Source organism: Zootoca vivipara, chromosome 1 (genome assembly GCF_963506605.1).
Source record: "Zootoca vivipara chromosome 1, rZooViv1.1, whole genome shotgun sequence".
Lineage (NCBI taxonomy): Eukaryota > Metazoa > Chordata > Lepidosauria > Squamata > Lacertidae > Zootoca > Zootoca vivipara.
In genome coordinates, this window is record NC_083276.1 from 23,379,265 (window position 1) to 23,391,865 (window position 12,601).

General features: G+C 49.7%; 1 protein-coding gene across 1 annotated transcript in view; it reads right to left on the reverse strand.

The window, feature by feature from the left end:
• Positions 1 to 12,601, reverse strand: part of ZC3H14 (zinc finger CCCH-type containing 14) — a 36,077-nt gene that overhangs the window by 14,567 nt on the left and 8,909 nt on the right. The window contains exons 7-8 of the mRNA XM_035107584.2: positions 6,712 to 6,872; positions 5,615 to 5,715 (exon numbers count right to left, since the gene is read on the reverse strand). Coding sequence (XP_034963475.1) covers positions 5,615 to 5,715; positions 6,712 to 6,872 — 262 coding nt within the window. The remainder of the gene's footprint in view (positions 1 to 5,614; positions 5,716 to 6,711; positions 6,873 to 12,601) is intronic.

Consider the following 12,601-nt stretch of genomic DNA (forward strand, 5'->3'; position numbering starts at 1 on the left):
ATCAGCTGAGCAAAGCAGCTCTGGCGGTGGGGGTGAGGCAGGAATCCCGGTGGAACGACAAGCAAGCGACGCGCGCAAAGCGGGCTTGGTTCCCACGGTCGCAGGAGAAGCCACTCCCTCAACAACCCTTTCAGGCCACGCCTGGAGCCAGCCAGGACCAGGAGCCCATGCAGATTGATAGCGCGCGCGCGCGGGCTTTTCAAACCCCAGCGGCGCCAAGACGCAAGGAGGGAAGGGGCGGGAATTGCTTTCTCTGCAACTCACCCCAGCATCTCGTCAGAGACTGCCCACATCGCAGGGAGTGGCAAGGAAAGGCGGGAACGGTGGTGCCCTCCCCCACTGACGCAGCACCACAGCAGGGAAACGGGAAAGCCTGGCTGCAGGAGACAAGGGGCAGCAGCCAGGCACAGTCAGCAGACAACAGCCCCAGCCCGCCCACCCGCACAGAGAGGTGCAGAGCCAGCCCACCCCTCCCAGAGCAGGAGTGGTTCTAGAAGTGACGCTAACGCTCCCAAATGGCTATCCCCTGACGGTCCTCGCCTTAATTGACAGTGGGGCGTCCGCCAACTTCTTCTCGAGAAGCTTTGCAGAAGAGCACCAAATCCAGCTTTTGCAGTTGGATTTTCCTCTGCACGTAGCAACCATTGACGGCAGGGAGCTGCTGGGAGGGGCCATCACACATCAAACCCCCCCCATGAGAATGACGGTGGGAAGGCACTCAGAGACACTGGCGTTCAACGTCACCACCATCTCAGACCCCCCCATCGTCTTGGGCATGAGCTGGCTGGCGCGCCACGACCCCTCCATCAGTTGGCACCAGAGGTGCATCACGTTTGGGTCAGACTTTTGTCTGGAACATTGCATGCAGCACCAACCAGGGGAGGGGCCTCCGATAGCCACGGTGGCCACCATGCATATCAAAGGGGGTGAGGCAATACCCAAGCAGTACTGGGACCTGCAGGAGGTCTTCAGCGAAGCGGAGTCCGACCACCTACCCCCGCACAGGCCTTTTGACTGCCAGATCAACCTGGTGCCAGGGGCGACGATACCCCCAGCCAAGCTGTACGCCATGTCAGACCAGGAGCTGGAGGATCTGCGCGCTTTCATCGACAAGAACCTCAAGCGGGGGTTCATAAGGGAAAGCAAGGCAGCAGGGGGCAGCCCGGTCTTCTGGGTGGACAAGAAAGACACGCAACAGCGCCGTCTTGTGGTGGACTTTAGACGGCTGAATTCGGTGACAGAGCCCGTGGCTTTCCCCATGCCCAGAGTGGATGATCTCCTGACAGCGGCACGCAGGGGCAAGATTTTCACCAAGCTGGACCTAAGGGGGGCGTACAACTTGATCAGGATCCGGGAAGGAGATGAATGGAAAACCACGATGTTCACGCCTCTGGGCTCTTTTGAATATCTGGTGATGCCCTTCGGTTTGCAAGGGGGCTCAGCATGCTTCCAGGCCTTCATGCACCACGTCCTGGGGTCCCTCCTCTTCAGGAAATGCTTGGTCTTCCTAGATGACATCCTTATCTACTCGAATGACCCAGTGCAGCATGTGAAAGATGTCAGAGAGGTGTTGCAACGCCTGAAGGAGCACCACCTGTATGTGAAGCTGGAGAAGTGCAAGTTTCACACCAAAGAGGTGGACTTCCTGGGCTACAAGCTGTCAGACAAGGGGCTGGCGATGGACAAGGACAAGGTGCAGGCCATCCTGGACTGGCACAGCCCCAGGACGCGCAAAGATGCCCAACGCCTACTAGGCTTCGCTAACTTCTACAGGAAGTTCATCAAGAACTTCTCTCGCGTTACGGCTCCCATCACGGACTGCCTGAGAGGCAAGCAGAAGTTCAAGTGGACACCAGAGGCGCAAGCAGCGTTCGAAAGCCTCAAGAGAGTGTTCGCCTCAGACCAAAACCTGTTCCATGTGGTGCAGGACGCGCCCCTACGCATTGAGACAGATGCTTCTGAAAAAGCTGTGGGCGCAATTTTGTTGCAACTGGACGCCAACAGGGAGTGGAGACCCTGTGCCTTCTTCTCCAGGAAGCTGACACAGCCTGAACGCAACTACACAGTGTTTGATAGGGAACTTCTTGCGATCTACGCTGCGTTCCAGCACTGGCGACACTTCCTGGTGGGCGCGAAGCACCCCATCCAGGTGTGCACAGACCACAGGAACCTGGAGTTCTGGAGAACTGCCAGGGTGCTCAACCAGCGGCAGATACGGTGGGCAGAGTTCTTCTCGAACTTCAACTTCTCCATCCACTACATCCCGGGGGAGCAGAATGTCAGGGCGGATGCCCTCTCCCGCAAGCCAGAGTACATGGAGGAGGAGGCGCCACCAGCCCCAAGGCACATTTTCCCCCCGTCGGCATGGTCCTGCGGAGCAGCTGTGGTGAGCGAGGCAGAACTCACAGCACTGACGGCAGCGGATGAATTTGCCAACCGCATCTTCAGAGAACTGAGAGGGGGGAGGGAGCAGGCAAAAGACTTTGCAGAACGCAGAGGGCTGCTTTTCTACAAGGGTGCGCTGTACCTACCCACCACCCAGCTTCGACGTACGGTCCTCAAGCAGATGCACGACAACCCTACAGCGGGGCATTTTGGAAGGGACAAAACCGCTCACCTAGTCATGAGACACTTCTGGTGGCCAGGGGTGCGGGAAGATGTTCGAGACTATGTAAGGGGCTGTACCACCTGCCAGCGGGCGAAGGTGGTCAGAGCAGCGCCACCAGGGTTGCTGGAGCCCTTAGCCACACCACACAGGCCGTGGGAAGTGGTGTCCATGGACTTCATCACAGATCTGCCTTCGTCCAGGGGTAAGACTGCAGTGTTGGTGGTGGTGGACCTTATGTCCAAAATGTGTCACTTTATACCGTGTGCCAGGGCAGTCTCGGCAGAAGAGACAGCCAAACTGTTTGTTGATCACATTTTCAGACTGCATGGATTACCTTTAAGGGTTATTTCGGATCGTGGCCGCCAATTTGTTTCCAGGTTCTGGCGGCGGCTCATGAACCTCCTGCAGGTGGAGGTCAGCTTGTCGACGGCTAGACACCCGCAGACCAACGGACAAGCGGAGAGGGTCAACGCCATTCTGCAGCAGTACCTGAGATGCTACGTCAGCCAGCGGCAAACGGACTGGGTGGATCGCTTGCCACTAGCAGAATTTGCCTACAACAATGCAGTGCACGTCTCCACAGGGGTGTCGCCCTTTAAGGCCAATTACGGGCGCGACCTCAGATCTTTCCCAGAGAGGGAGAGGGAGGAGGAGGAGGAGGAGGGCCCACAGGCTGAGGATTGGGCAGAGGAACTGGAGACGGTGCACCAGCAGCTCAGAGAACACTTGGAGAGGGCCAAGGAAGCGTACAAAAAGGGGGCAGATCGCCACAGGCGACAAGGGGAGGTCATCAGGGTGGGGGACAAGGTGTGGTTGTCCTCGGAGGGCCTTCCCACCAGAGGGAGGTGCAAAAAGCTGGCACCCAAAAGGCTGGGCCCCTTCACGGTCACGCAACAGGTAAACCCGGTGGCATACAGGCTGGCACTGCCAGAGGACATGAGGGTGCATCCAGTGTTTCATAGATCGCTGCTGTCGCCGTACAGGGAAAGCAGCAGGCTCCGAGACAGCGAACAAACCCCCGAGGGAGGGGGGGAGAGGGAAGGCAGGGAGCAACTCAATGAGGCCACGGCCATCCTGGATTCAAGGTGGGGGGTGGGGGGACTGGAGTACCTCATGGCATGGGAGGATGCTCCACCGTCCCAGAATGAATGGGTCCCAGCCACTCAGATACAGGAGGAATTCTTGGTGGAAGAATTTCACGCCCTCTTTCCCCACAGACCCAAGCCCTGGCACATGGAAAGGGAGGGGGAGGAGGAGGAGGCACGGGAGAGCAGCTCACCATGGCGCTGGGAAGCGGAGTTTGAGGAACCAGAGGATGAGGTATGGGTGTCACCGAGATCCACCCAGTCAGAGGAAGGAGCAGATTGGCAGAACGTTTTTACCCCCACCAGCTCTGACGCCACGGACTTTTTGGGATTCCCGTCCGCCCAGGCGGAAGGGGGGGGCTCGCAGGACTGGGGGGAGGTATTCACACCAACGGGCTCGGAGAGCACTGAGTTCTTAGGCTTCCAGTCGTCACCGACACATGGGGGGGGCCTGGGGAGGGGTGAAGGAGAGCTTGGGAGGGGGGTGGATGTGAGGGACAGGGGATATCGCGAAGTCCCTCCCCTCCTGAGTTCAAGCCCGTCCCCGAGCAAAGGGGAAAGCAGGGAGAGTTCCGATTCCAGTGGGGAAGCAGGAAGTCGTGTCCGAGGCTCAGGCAAGGTAGAGGAGCCAGGGTCCCAGGTGGGACAGGAAGGGGCAAGCAAGGGGGGAAGACCCATCCCTCCAACTCCAGAATTACGCAGGAAGAGGAGGGGCAAGAGGATGGGTCTGCCAAAGCTTTTGTGTTGGAGAAAGACGCGCCAAAAGCCATTAGGAGGTTCTGAAACCGACTGACAACATCGCTCCGTGTAAATAGCAATGACTTGAGCACTGTAAATACGCAGCACCAATAAAAGAATAAAATGCAGAGCTGCGTAGCGTCGTTACTCTGAAGTAGTCCACTCCGGCCACTGTGACACATTGTTTCTGATAAAATTCCCAGAAGCCTCTGCATTTCTGCCATTCTCTCTAAAGCAGGACAGTCCCGTACACAGACCATTTGCCAGGACATTCTTTCAAGGCACCCTTCCTATCTCCTTCCTACCATAAAAGATCCAAAGTAGCTTTGATGTAGTTATGCTAATGAACAACCCCTCACAGATTAGGTGGTCAAACACAGAGTTGGTAAGCAACAGGGTTTTGATGCCAGGAAGTCACTTCCTTGCTATCTCCTGCTTTGATGCAAAATAAAAAAATTCCTTCAGTAGCACCTTAAAGACCAACTAAGTTTATATTTTGGTATGAGCTTTCGTGTGCATGCACACTTCTTCAGATACACGTATCTTCTTCAGATACATGTATCTGAAGAAGTGTGCATGCACACGAAAGCTCATACCAAAATATAAACTTAGTTGGTCTTCAAGGTGCTACTGAAGGAATTTTTTTATTTTGCTTCGACTCAGACCAACACGGCTACCTTCCTGCTTTGATGTGTAGGTGATAGGGTTAAGTTTCCTGCTTTCTCATGTAATGATTGCTACCTGATCCGACCCCATGGGGAACCTTTTGGGAGGGGCTGGAGGAATTTGATTGGTCCTTTTTGAATTCTGTGGTGCCATCCCTTGGCGTGTAATAAAATGACCTGGCATGAAGTGAGGGGGACTCTCCTCTCTCCACATGAAATCCTGACGTGCTCAGGTTGTCTTTGTATTATTTTCCCTAACCCCATCCTTCCTTAGACTGATGCATTGCAACACTTCCTATGAGCCTAACAGCAAAAATCGAAGATAACACAAACATCCTAACTTAAAACACCTGTAGTTGTAGTAAGATAGAAAAAACATTGTGACTCATGCCACAGGTGGTGGCAGCGATCTTCTGGATACGTTGCTGTTTACATTTATCTTCCTGTGCCTCGATTCATTCGGGCTTCCTAAACTGGGCTTGGAGCTCACGTGTCCCTGTCAAACTACAGTCACTTACCTGCAGAATAATTTGTTGTCTTTGTAACAGATTCCTGGGCTTCAGAGATAGCTTTCAATATTAAATTCTTATTGGCCTGTTTGTTAGGTGGCAGCGACGGCCTGGAGGGATTGAACAAAAAAAAGATACAAGGAAATTAATTTGTCATTGTGGAACTACAGAAGAGTGAAGTATTGCTAAGCTGTGTTTTCAAAAGCTTGGCTGAAATCCTCACGAGGTGCACAGATGAGAATTTTTGGGGTTATTTGATCATCAGCTGCCCTATTGCGTCTGCCACCTTCTGTGCTACTCTGTGAGCCACACATCCTATTACTGAAATATGACTGATTTCTCTCCTCCTGGCATTCATCTCCACACAGAGGGCACCCTTCAATATTCTGCAATCCCCTGCCATACACCCAACAACTGTAGAGATCACGCTTCTGCTGTGGCGGCATCTTCTGACCTCATTCCCTTTTCTGTAACATGATGAAATAACTGTTGGATCCAACTTTTGGATCCACAGCAAAATACACCTTGAGATCAGCACTGGCCTGCGAGGTACTGCTGGGAAAACACTGCATGGAAGCTGAGGTGGAAGGGAAGTCCCACCATTACTGTATAGCAGCAGTTGGTTGTTGGCCTGGGAGGCAGAGGACACCCTAGTCAGCACTTTTAAACATGCAGGTCACATGACCTCCTGACACCAGCAGCGTGACAAGTCAGCAACTGTGGGTTCACATGACGCTCACCGAGGCATCTCCTACCCATCAGTTTCTGATTCAGTTGGCAATTCGTCTCCCCACTTGATCACCCTGCAGCAACGGCAGCAGTTCCTACTAGCGTGCTGCTCCCAGCTTGCCAAGGCTTGCATTTGTTTTCTCCTCCGTAAACAATCATTACTGTAAAATGACCTCTTAAAAGGCCTTACTGTAAAAAGGCCTCTTAAATAATCAAGCAATACGATGGCAACAAAATTACTTCTAATGTATTTTCCTGGGCAAAGGGCATCATTTGATCTTGCAATGTGGCCAGACACCTAGAAACAGCTTAGGCACATCAGGAACTCAGGTGCTTACTTTCTTTGGCCTAATTCAAACCCCACAATTCTTAGGTACCTTCTCTCAGGTTTTGCAGGCACAGAGACGCTGCTGGAGATGCCTCCCAGGCGGAGTCCACAGTCTTCCTCTTCCTCCTCCTCCTCTCCATCGTTGCTGAACCGTTTCACTCTAACTACAGAGCTTACAACTGGGAGTTTTCTCTTCCTCAAGTTTTCTTCCTGCAAGCAATAAGATAATTTATTTGATACGTTTTTGTTTGAGAAATTTGTAGCATCTCCTTTAAGGCAGGCATTTCCAGGACAACGTAACTATTCATTGACTTTGCTTTGAAAAAGAGAAAGTAGCTGGTTTTCCCAATGTCCAAAAGACATGTGTTTTCCATGCCTGATGGTGAGTGAAGCCTGTTAACAAGCAAAAAAACAACAACCATGTAACTGAAGTACTGTACAGTAATCACAATCATACCCCTGCTTGCTCCTGACTCCCTCTGGGGTTTTCCTGTGTTGAATTTCCTGTACATCATGTACATTTCTTGGTGGATATATAGAGAAAGGTATGATTATGTGTGTGTAAAACTTTAAACACACACACACACACACATGCAAATTTGGACAACTGAATGGATCAAAAGCATGTACTTAATCTTTGAAGAAATATGACATTTTCTAAAGTGCAACATAAATAATAATAATAATAATAATAATAATAATAATATGTACTGAGCAAGTGGTTAAAATTCCAGAAACAGCACCCAGATTCACAAGTACTATGCAGTGTTCAGGTCTTAGTTCCCTTCACCCCAGGCATCCCCAAACTCCGGCCCTCCAGATGTTTTGGACTACAATTCCCATCTTCCCCGACCACTGGTCCTGTTAGCTAGGGATCATGGGAGTTGTAGGCCAAACATCTGGAGGGCCGCAGTTTGGGGGTGTCTGCTTCACCCCAAGAGTGATTCAGATGATCACATTTGCCCTGCTGTACCGCTCAAAGCCAACATCTACCACAGGAAGCCCTCGCTTCTTTCTCATCCACCTGCCCCCTCCAATTTTGCTTCGGAAAGTTGTTTTGGAATCAGAGAGGTGGATGGTTCCCAGTGGATCAATTAGCAAACTCCCCACACTATATTTAAAAGCAATGGCAGGTGTTTAGTTGACTTTTTCTTGGGGAGCTGAGCTAATTTTGTTTTGTTTTGTTCCTCTTCCCGTTACCCCAACCTGTCCCATTTTCAGGATAACCTCAGGATCCCACTGCAACAAGAGGTTCTTAGCACAATGGGTGGGGTTTTCAACCTTTAATTATCACATTCACATCCTGCTTTCCCCTCAAGGAGCTCACAATAGCAGGTGGGTGGTTTCTCCATTTTATCCTCACAACAGCTCTGTGAAGGAGGGAAAGCAGAGTGTCAATCACTACGGTTGCCCAATGAGCTTCGTGGAATTTCAATCTGAGTCCCCTTTATTCAAATCCACGACACTTTCGTCAGCAACTCACGAAAGGAAGAGCTGGAGGGAAAGAATGCATGCAGGATACAGCTTTAAAAGCAAAACACACAAGAACAAAAAAGGGCAATCACCTTCATCAAGGCAGCTTGCATTAAAAAAAAATCCAAATTCTAAAATTATTTACCAAGAATTATGGGTGCTAGGGCAAAATTTGTGCAGATTCACTTGGCTGACTTACTGCAAAAGGCAGAGGCAGCGAGGCAGGAAGAGAATAATACAGGAAGAGCAGTGAGAGACAGAATGAGTGTTTGTGAATAAGCATGAAGGGGAAGCCTGGTCAAAGCCTAGGGGCTCATCCACACTAACCTTTTGCCCCACACTTCCTAGGCACAGATCCAAGCTTTAAAGTGCCATGTCCGAGCATTTTTTTAAAATGCCCATGCCTTTCCAGCAAAAACCTGCTTTTTAATGCTGGATCAGAACAAACAGCAATTAGGGCTTTCTGCAGATTGCAGTTTGCTCTGCTTCAGGGATAAATAGCTGGTTTGGGCAGGGAAAGTGCCAGGGCGAAAAAAGGACTTGGGACACAGCACTTTGAAACACAGATGTGTGCCTAGAAACACAGCACAAAAGGATGTCTGGATGAGCCCTAAAATGGAAAGCCAGAAACTCATGTACGATAAAGAAATAAAGAAAAGTCCTTCTTGCATTCTCTCCCCCCCCCTAAATCAATATGTACATTCACAACCGGGTAGTTGGAAATCTGCCTTCTAAAGAAAACAAATTCATATTTATACTCCCAGCCACTTACTCATCCATACCTAAGAATGTAATGATTGATAGTATCCTGTCCCCTTTACACAATGGGTGAGTGCAGAAGACACTAACACACAGCAAAAAAGGACAGGAGAGCCACACCCACCATGAAGGAAAGGAACCAGTAGCTAATATCATGACAGCCCAAAATATGGTGAGATTAGCTAGATGTGACTGTGAAGAGCAGGTCCAGAGCAAGAGTCTCAATTTTGTATGATCAACTGTTAAGAGTGGGGGATTTGCTGAGAAGGGCACCTACAACATGTGCGACTTATTTTAATACTTTGCAATAAACTAGTGCTGGTCCCTCCAAAATAATCCACTGGTGTATTTTTTTTTTAAAAAAATAACACACTACTCAAGTTATAAAATGGATTGAAACTGTAACCTGAGGAAGAACTCAGAAGCCTCCCACTTCCCACTAGTGGTTCTCCTTAGCACCATCAATGTATGCACTGATATGGAGTGGAGTGACGTGTCGGGGTTTTTTAATGTCCCAAAGGCTTTACAAAATTCTGACAGAGGAGGAGACAGTGGGAAAAGGAGAGGCAGACGTGACAAGGGGCGGTATTTTATTATTTATTTATTCACTTAATATTTATATCCACACCACAATAATGTGAAATACAGTCTTAGAAACGACAACAACAACATCGATAAAGCACACCAGCAGACATTATCTGAAGGCACATGACTAAAAATGGTCAGCTGGTCTAAAACAGTTTGATGTGCATGCTCATTAAGGGGGTTGTTCCAAAGTACTGGTGCCACTACACCAACTGCAGCTCCGTTGATGGGAGGACAGTGAAAGGGGCCTTAAAAACTGAGCCAAGATCTTATACAGGTTCAGAGAGAAGATGATCCACAAGGTACACTGGTCCCACGCCAGTTTTGAAGGTCAAGGCCAGCGCCTGGAATTGAGCTTGAAAGCAAATTTGTAGCAATGAAGCTTGTACAAAACAGGCGTAAAATGGTAGACCCTGCTGGCCCCAGGCAAGCACTATGGGCCCCAGCATTCTGAATCACTTGACATTCCTGGATTGCAGCTCCATATAAGGCACATTAGAGTAATCCGACCTGGAAATAACCATGCTAGGTTTGTTTTCTCCTGGAAAGAGCACAGCTGGCAAATCAGATGGAGTTGGTCAAAGGCAGTTCAGGGCACTGTTGTCACTTCCACATGCAAGAGCAGAGACAGTTCTAGCAGCACAGCCAAGTTGTGAACCTGTTGCTTCTGGGGAGGGTAAGTCTATCCAAACAGGATGAGCTCCTTGCCCAGGATCATCAGCACCACCTGTCCAAACCCTGAGGTCATCTCCAGAGGCCCTTCTCTGTGTGCCCTCTCCATTGGAAGTGCCTCCATCTTGAAGGATGTGTTGTCTCTAAGGAAGCTTTCTTTGTCATCCTTTTGCTACCGGGCTAAGCCTTTTTTTTGTTCTCCAGGGCTTTTTAAAGATCTCATTATTAGTTTAGTCCAGGGGTCCCCAGACTTCCCGGCATTTAGGCCGGTTCCCACCGCGCCGATCGCGCGGCGGGCCGGAGGACGGGGGGGCGCTTACTGGCGCGGCGGCGCGCTTCCAGGGTGGAAAAAGCGCCGAAAATCCGTTGTGCACATGCGTATGGGCCTCCCCCGACCCGGAAGTGCACCAGAAATGACCTCTTCCGGGTCGGGAGAGGCCCATACGCATGCGCACAAAGGATTTTCAGCGCTTTTCTCCCCGACCCGGAAGAGCGCTGCCGCGCTGCGCGCCGTAAGAGCGGGCGGCGGCGGTTGTCGCGGGCCGGATTGGCAGGCCAATTGGGCCGCATCCACCCCCCGGGCCGTAGTTTGGGGACCCCTGGTTTAGTCCCTGTGCTACAGTTGATAGTGCTAACTGCAGTATTTGTTCACTGTTTTCAGCTCATGTGGTCTGTATTTTCTTTTATTGGGTTGCCTTTCAGTATTTCTGTTTCTTGCCGGGTTTGTTTTTTTAAGATTCATTGGATTATTATTTTGTACTGAATTATTCTTATGTTTTTAATTGACTGTATACAGTGACTAGAGAACTTGTTTTATGAAGGGGGTCTAACAAATATGATTAACAATGAATACATACAGGCATACATATGTCTGTCTTGTCTGGAGTTTCAGTTTGTTCACCCTCATCGACTTCAAGACTGCCAGACGCAGATTAAGTATACAAAAACTCTTTCTCCTTTGGGACTAGTGGCTACGACAACTTAAGTCAGGGGACCACATTCCCATCCAGGTTATCTTCCAGTGGTCACATGCCAGAGGTGGGTGAGGCCAGAGGAAAAAGTTGGCAAAGCAAAAAATGAAACTATTACCTTTGTTCAGTAGGCTAGTTTCTTTATGCAGCCCTCTCTATCCAAGCAAGCACCCACTGCAGGAGGGCGTATAGAAGGGTTGATGAAGCATTTGACATCAGAAGGGGATGTGGTCTGGGGAAAATCTCAGGGCCAGAGGGGAAGGCCTGGAGGGACCCAAATGGCCCCTGGGCCTGAAGTTCCCCACCCTTGACTTGAACCAAAGGCTTCCGACATGAGGATCCCAAACTGAAACCAATTATTTAAAATGAACAACAATACTTATATGCCCTTCTAAAAGATCTGGGGTGGAGAAAGCAGCCGCCAAGTGCGTAGAACAAGTGGTCACAGGGATATTGTCCCATTAGAATATGGGACAAATAGATACTGAAAGCCACATATCCATTCATCCCATTTCCTTTCTTACAGTGTGCTTTGCTTTACAAAAGACCAGAGAGCTAATGCTGGGATTGACCACAGGCTGATTCAGTGACAAACTCTAATATGCAAGGATCTGGAAACCAAAAGTCACACAACCTGAACAGGCAAGGTTCTAAGAACAGCAGCCAGATAAACAAGATGCAGTAGTTGGTTTTACCTTCAAGTGCAGCTTAGTTCGATGATGTTCAAACCTCATTCCAAGGAACTCTCATTTTTCCTTGCAAATGTTCAGGGTTGCTCCGTGACAGGTCAGCGAAGGTAGTCAAGCTTCTCTGAATGATAGCTGGGTGCTGGGTGTGAACTCAAGAGTGAACTCAAGAGTGCTGGGTGTGAACTCAGGCGCACTCTTAGCTCAAACAGTGCTGCAATCTGTGCCTTTATTACCCATCTCTCTTTTCAAGGCACTTAGGTGCCATACAAGGTTCCTTCCACTTTATATTCACAACAACCCTGTGAGGTAGGGTTAGGCTTAGATATGGAGACTAAGCCATGCTCACGGATGAGTGGGAATTTGAACCTAGGTCTTGGCGTTCTAATCACTATACCACACTGGGTATAGTGATTGTATAGTGATTGTCTGGGTGAGTGTACACCTTAGGCCATTGGTCTTCAACTGGAGGGTTGGGAATAACTACCAGGTTATTGCCTGATTTAAGGTGGGTCTCAACAGCACCATACAAATATTGAGTAAAAATTAAGAAATGGGTCTGCAAATGCATTACATTGGGTTAAGGGTGAGTCCTAGGTCCGGAAACATTGAAGACTATTGCCCAGGAGCATTATCCAGAATATTCTACGACACGAAGGAGTTCCAGTCAGACACATCGGTGTGACAAGAGCTTCACAAAGACAGAAAACTTGAAATCCTCTTATTTCGTATTAGCCAATGAACAAACCTAAGAAAAATGGACACCTAACACTCACGCAAGGCCCAGCCATGC